Source organism: Sinocyclocheilus grahami, unplaced genomic scaffold (genome assembly GCF_001515645.1).
Source record: "Sinocyclocheilus grahami isolate Dianchi unplaced genomic scaffold, SAMN03320097.WGS_v1.1 scaffold150.1, whole genome shotgun sequence".
Taxonomy (NCBI): domain Eukaryota; kingdom Metazoa; phylum Chordata; class Actinopteri; order Cypriniformes; family Cyprinidae; genus Sinocyclocheilus; species Sinocyclocheilus grahami.
Genome location: NW_015505329.1, coordinates 1351736 through 1359495, shown reverse-complemented (window position 1 = coordinate 1359495; position 7760 = coordinate 1351736). Strand labels below are relative to the sequence as shown.

Below are 7760 nucleotides of genomic sequence, written 5' to 3'. Positions count from 1 at the left end.
TCTCTCTCTCTCTCTCTCTCTCTCACACACACACACACACACACACACACACGATGCGCAAAACTCCGCATTTGAACAGTCAATAGCAAATACTTAAACTAATAACGAAACAGTAGCTGATTCAGAAGCGCCGGATTGTCATAGCAAAGTCAGAATTACCTCCTCTCCTAGGTTCACGAAATGGTCGTCCATAAAATGCATTGCTGTTCTTAAAGATTCCTAAATGCATCTACTTTCAGAAGGCCAAATAAAGTGCTTTTGCTTTCACACTGAAACACACAGTTCTCCCTGACATGGCTGCTTCAACACTAACTGCGGTTACTGAAGCCACGCCTTCTTTCTTTGCGTGCACATTTGGGCGGCATTATGCAAATATTTCCACATAGTGAGGTAGATATGTGGGGGCGTGTTAGAGCGAGGTGTTTTAGGGGGCGTGGCAGAGTCTTAATTTTGATAAAGAATATCTCTTTGGTTTTGAGACTTTAGTCTTTGCAACTTCAGGGATCTTATCTATGCACAATCAGCTTGTAACACTCCAAAGAGAAAGGAAAACTTGAAATCGCATCATATGACCCCTTTAAAGATCTGCTCTTACTATAAATAAAAGGTGGATGATAACTGTTGCTAGGTGTCTATAATAAGATTATGCAATTCTTTAGTTATTTCAAAAGTAATATAATGTGGTGCCATACACTGCATTTATTATTTTGTATTATATTGTGTTTTGTTATATTGTATTGCATTGTTATATTTTATTATATTATATTACATTACATTATGTTATATTTAGTGCTGTCAAACGATTAATCGCATCCAAAATAAAAGTTTTTGCTTACATAATATATGTATGTGTACTGTGTATATTTATTATGTATATATATATATATATATATAAATACACACACATACAGTATATATTTTGAAAATATTTACATGTATATACATTTATATTTTATATTATACATAAATATATTTAATATATAAACAACATATTTTTGTTAAATATAATATTTAAATGCATATATACATGCATGTGTTTGTATTTATATATACATAATAAATATTCACAGTACACACACATATATTATGCAAAGAAAAACTTTTATTTTGCATGCGATTAATCGCGATTAATCGTTTCACAGCCCTAGTTATATTATAGTATATAACCGGGGCCAAACAGGAAATAATAAACAAGTTGCACAAAACTTATAACAATATATTCAGGATTATATATTCAATTAGAGAACAATTAATAACTACTTGATTTTTTTTCTGAAATATTGTTAATCTTCATCACGCAAAATTTGAAGAAATATTAGCTGTAGGTATACCACTGTTCCACTAATATATTTTCCAACAAAATTTCCAAGGCATTTCGACAAAAACCTTTATTTTGTGAAAAACACAGTGATCAAAATGAGAGAACAGTAACCACTGTAGCAAGAAAGATGATTACAACAAAAATTTTGGAGGGTTACAGCTGTCAGTAATGAGTAGGAAGTGTAGAGGCCCCTGCTTTGAGTGACTTCAGCACATCTGCGGCCGCGGGACAGCACTAGTTTCTCACACTGCACTGCTGTGATCTTGCTCCACTCTTCTTCCACTCTCTTCCACAGTTCAGTAACTGTACTGGGTTTCTTAGCCATAACTTTGTCGCCAAGGATTTTCCAGAGAATTTCAATCAGGTTTAGATCAGGACTCTGGGCCGGCAATTTCATTATTTCAGTGTTCTTAGCTTCAAGGAACTGCTTTAGCTGTTTTGCTGTGTGACAGGGACATTGTCTTGCATGAAAATTGCAGGCTGATTGGGAGATGCTTGCAGGGAATGAACTGCATGTTGCTGAAGCAGGTTCTGATAAACATTTGCATTCACTCTGCCATGTAGCTGTATAACAGGCCCAACAAACATCCCACAAACCATGACACTTCCTCCTCCACATTTCACTGACTTCTTCATGCACTTGTGGTTCAGTTTTTTCCACAGTTTGACACTGAATATAATGTTTCCCACTAGACCCAAATAAATTATAGTTGCTCTCATCACTAAAGTGAACTTACATAATATATGTATGTGTACTGTGTATATTTATTATGTATATATATATATATATATATAAATACACACACATACAGTATATATTTTGAAAATATTTACATGTATATACATTTATATTTTATATTATACATAAATATATTTAATATATAAACAACATATTTTTGTTAAATATAATATTTAAATGCATATATACATGCATGTGTTTGTATTTATATATACATAATAAATATTCACAGTACACACACATATATTATGCAAAGAAAAACTTTTATTTTGCATGCGATTAATCGCGATTAATCGTTTCACAGCCCTAGTTATATTATAGTATATAACCGGGGCCAAACAGGAAATAATAAACAAGTTGCACAAAACTTATAACAATATATTCAGGATTATATATTCAATTAGAGAACAATTAATAACTACTTGATTTTTTTTCTGAAATATTGTTAATCTTCATCACGCAAAATTTGAAGAAATATTAGCTGTAGGTATACCACTGTTCCACTAATATATTTTCCAACAAAATTTCCAAGGCATTTCGACAAAAACCTTTATTTTGTGAAAAACACAGTGATCAAAATGAGAGAACAGTAACCACTGTAGCAAGAAAGATGATTACAACAAAAATTTTGGAGGGTTACAGCTGTCAGTAATGAGTAGGAAGTGTAGAGGCCCCTGCTTTGAGTGACTTCAGCACATCTGCGGCCGCGGGACAGCACTAGTTTCTCACACTGCACTGCTGTGATCTTGCTCCACTCTTCTTCCACTCTCTTCCACAGTTCAGTAACTGTACTGGGTTTCTTAGCCATAACTTTGTCGCCAAGGATTTTCCAGAGAATTTCAATCAGGTTTAGATCAGGACTCTGGGCCGGCAATTTCATTATTTCAGTGTTCTTAGCTTCAAGGAACTGCTTTAGCTGTTTTGCTGTGTGACAGGGACATTGTCTTGCATGAAAATTGCAGGCTGATTGGGAGATGCTTGCAGGGAATGAACTGCATGTTGCTGAAGCAGGTTCTGATAAACATTTGCATTCACTCTGCCATGTAGCTGTATAACAGGCCCAACAAACATCCCACAAACCATGACACTTCCTCCTCCACATTTCACTGACTTCTTCATGCACTTGTGGTTCAGTTTTTTCCACAGTTTGACACTGAATATAATGTTTCCCACTAGACCCAAATAAATTATAGTTGCTCTCATCACTAAAGTGAACTTTGGACCAGTTCTCCTCTCTCCACACAACATGCTCCTCAGCAAAGGTGAGCCTAACTTTTTGATTCTTTCTGCTGATGAGAGCTGTTCAGCACTGAACAGGCAAGCAATTCCAGCTGCAGTGCTGAACCGATTCCCCACTGAGAGTCTCCACATTGTCTTGTCTTCTCATTTGTCTTATGTGGATGACCAGCCTTTTTGGGGGACTTGAATTAGTGTCGTTGTAAAGCTGCAGTATTCTAGAAATCACAGATTTGGAATGACCAGTTTCTCTTGCAGTGGCTGAAAGGGTCATCGATTTAGCTTTTATCTGGACAAACTTCTGGCACAGGGTTTCAGTCACCTTAGAGTGCCCCACAATTTTTGCTGCCAGTTAAATAGGGCATGTCTTATAATTAAGGAAATTAGCACCAGGTGCCAGATTAACACCAATAACTTGGAGGTATCTGTAAGTGTTCTCTAATTTTGATCACAATTGTTTTTTTAAATGTGCTTCAGAATACAATTAATTTACTGTTATACAAATCTTAAGCAATCTGGACCAACAGCACAGGACAATAAAATTCAAACGGACAGCAAAAGTTTCTCGATGGAAGTCCATATTCTAAATTGATGTCGAAGCATTGAAGGATTCAAAAAACAAAAGGATTTTGATTCTATGTCAATGTCCTGTTCTGGAGTCATTTGGGTGCCGCGGGTGTCTTTTTAAGAGTACTTATTAGGCTACTGAAATAATATAATTAAAAAGAAGGATACACTTAAGAGTGAAAATAGTTTTCAGACACTTAATTAGATTTTAACTGGAATTAAATGAAAATGTATTTGTTTGCATTTATATTAGATGCAGTTTGAGTAGGACTTATATATATATATATATATATATATATATATACATTTTTATAATTATTGCTTGTTTGGCTGAACATAAAAATATAAATATGATTTATGACACTACTTAAATGCAGCATACCTTGTCTCTGTAGTCCAAACGGGCCATAGTCTCTACCTTGTATAAAGCCTTGAAACAAGTATGTGTTTCCTTCATGGTCAGCAGAGACCTCGAGGAGAACAACAACACAGAGATGAACATCAAGTTCTCTCAAATTCTGAAAAGAGCAGATGTTCTGTGCAATGTTACAGGATATTGCTCTCTGAATACATGTTTTCTTTTACTGCAAAGTTTAAAAATAGCCAGAGATGTGTTTTTTGAACAAATACGACAGGGCACTATTGCACCTGAGAACAAATCTATGTTCTTTTACTGCTTGGAGAACTAAAGTTTCCAGCTTAAACACAGTATATTCAACCCATCAAAATGGTAAAAAATTGCACTGTTTTCTTTAGTAATAAGAACAAAACCTGGCAGTTGAGCAAGACTATGAACCATGCAGCTTGTTGTTAGTTAGAAACTCTAAATCGCATTCTAGTCCACTTACAAAGCCGTCCATGATCAAGGTCTCCTCAGTGATCTTGCTGTAGGTACTCTTCACCAGAGCTCTCATGTGATACAGCCGCAGAGTCAGACGAGCATCTCGACTCTTGTAAACACCTGCGTTCAGACCACAAAACATTAAACATATCTTGCGTTGCATTCACTTCATTGAGTACACCTGCTCATTAATGAAAATGTACTGGGATTAAAATTTACAATAACAAAATTCAACTGATACGTGGTCACAGGTGTGTAAATATTGGCTACTTTAAAACAGCTTTGAATGCGGCTCGTCTAATTAGAGGTCTGAACTGTCCGCTTTATAATATTAGTTTCGCAGTTTTGTCTTTTGCATTCAGCTCAAGTGGTTCATAACATGAAGATTTTGCATTGATGTCAGACTTGTTATGAATAATCTAATATTTTGGTTTGTGTCCAGGTTCCAAATAAAGAGAGAAAACTAATTAAAGGAGATGATTTATACATTTTTAATTCACTGGATCATCCAAAACAGTGATTACCACATGGTTATTAAATATATATAAACAGTATTTTATGCATACATTTTTTTCCAAGGATAGTGTAAGTAAGATTTTTGTTTTTTAAAGAAATAAATATTTTTATTCAGCAAGGATGCATAACATTAATCAAACTGAAGTGGCAGTTAAGACATTTATAATGTCACAAAATATTTATATTTCAAATACATTCTGTTCTTTTGAACTTTCTATTTATCAAAGAATCCTAAAAAAAGGCATCTCAGTTTCCAAAAAAAAAAAATTTGCTTTCAACATTTAAAATAATATTAAATGTTTCTTGAGCAGCAAATCAGCATATTAGAATGATTTCTGAAGGATCATTTGACACTGAAGACTGGAGTAATGATGCTGAAAATTCAGCTTTGCATCACAAGAATGAATTATATGTTAATATATATTAAAATAAAAAACAGCTGTTTTAAAATTGTAAATATATATATATATATATATTCTGTTTTTACTTATTGTTGATCAAATAAATGCAGCCTTGGTGAGCATGAGAGACTTTCAAAAACATAAAAAATTCTTACCAACCTAGTGAAAAATAAATATACTAAAATGTGTTTTTGAAATACATTTATTTTATGCAAAGTATACTACAAATACATTTACATATTTTTATGTACTTAATAAAAATACCCTGCAATTGTACTTTTGGTATACTAAAATGGTATACTTAAAGTCTGCTAAATTGGAAGAACTAATCTTGTACTTAATGCACTTTAATTGTGCAGAAGTAGTGCTGAGGTCCAGATAAATATACTGAAGTATATTTGATTGTGCTAAAGTGGAACTATTACAAGTATAGGTACATTTTAAATATCCTGCATTTAAAGACTGATATTATTCAAAGATCATACAATCCTCATCAATAGTGACATTAAAACACATTTTAGGCTTAATATTAAGAAATGTGCATTGTGCACAAGTAGTTCTCCAAATAAAGTTCAATTATATTTTTTATATCAGTAAATCTCAAATGATATGCAAGGAAATATGTTAACAGATTTTAACTATACTTATAAATGTTTAACATATAACACATAACATATTTTAAATGTGTTACTTTTTTACTAGGGCAAACACAAACTTTTGAACAGCTGTCAGTACGATGATGGTGTACTTCAAAAAGTTTTGGTTATACTACTCTTTTTTTTAAATGCATATTTACTCTTCCATATACTTGTGAATATAGTGGCTCTTGCAGTCTTTAAAGAGGACATCGGATGCCCATTTTCCATAAGTTGGTATGATTCTTCATGGGTCTTCATGAAATGTCTGTAACATACTTTGGTTAAAATTTCTCAATGGAAACTGTTCACAGCGACCTGTTTTGGTGCATGTCTCTTTAAATGATAATGAGCTCACCCCACCCCTCTCTTCCATGGAGCATGTCGACACAAGACGCATGAATTGCTGCCTTGGACTCTGTATATGGCTCGGAGGGGGTCTTATTCAAATAGCTAGGTATCTATGTAGAAAATGGCTACAGATTGAAACGGCTGGCTGGATGACACAGTTTCAGACTCAGACAGCCCACAACAAACTGACTGCGTGTTTTCTTTTCAGCTTCTCTGAGCTGGCAAACACGCCAGAAATCTAACTGAATACAAAAAAAAAAAAATCCGATGTCCCCTTTAAGAAAAACTGAGCACTAAAGGCACATCTTGTATTAACAGTAATTGACATTTCCCCCAAAACTCCTGACATGAGCTGTTCTGTCTAACAGGTGAGCTTACACAGAGCAGAGGTTTGCTTACAGCAGGTTAATGCACTGCTAGAAGTGTTTATGACATGAGCTGTACTGTGCGGCGCTGCCATTATGGCTTCTTACCTGACAACAGCAGTTCTGAGTGCCTGTTAGTTAAAGTCACATTGACTTTCCCCGTAGTCGCGTTAAAGCTAGTGATTGTCAAAGTCATCGGCTGTTTCATTCCTTTATACTCAAACGAACCTTTCCACACGTACGTGGGCGCGAACATGTCGTCAGGAACTGCAACGAGAAGATTTAATGTGGCAGAAGAGGTTAAGAAGCCATTTACACTGTGCGTTAGGTGCAATTAACACCTCAAACTCTTTTCGGAGGATCTGACTGTGAATGACCTCAGAGCAGAAATGATAGCGAGCTCATTCTCTGCTTTAATAGTGACATCAACAATGTTAATAAAGCAATATGCTGTACTAGAGATTCTAAAACTGTGATCCAAGTTGTAAAAAGCTTGCTACATAAAGTTACTTCATACTGTAATCACACTTGCTACAGCAAATAAATAATGAACTATATTATATAAGAATTAACAACAACAATATATGTGGATTTAAAGATATATAATCAGATTTGTGTAATCATTTCTTGTTTAGCATAATACATATAAATGTGAAATTATTAAATGTAGTATACACTGTCTCTGTAGTGCAAATGGCAATAGTCTCTCCCTTGCATATGGAATTAGGTGATTTTTAAAGTTTTAATTCTATGGATGATTACCACCCAGTTATTTTATATATATATAT

The 7760-nt window shown here is 34.2% G+C and overlaps 1 protein-coding gene across 1 annotated transcript in view; it reads right to left on the bottom strand.

The window, feature by feature from the left end:
• Nucleotides 1-7760, bottom strand: part of LOC107592166 (CUB and sushi domain-containing protein 3-like) — a 223387-nt gene that overhangs the window by 2535 nt on the left and 213092 nt on the right. Inside the window, exons 59-61 of the mRNA XM_016281569.1 lie at nucleotides 7081-7239; nucleotides 4712-4824; nucleotides 4246-4333 (exon numbers count right to left, since the gene is read on the bottom strand). Coding sequence (XP_016137055.1) covers nucleotides 4246-4333; nucleotides 4712-4824; nucleotides 7081-7239 — 360 coding nt within the window. The remainder of the gene's footprint in view (nucleotides 1-4245; nucleotides 4334-4711; nucleotides 4825-7080; nucleotides 7240-7760) is intronic.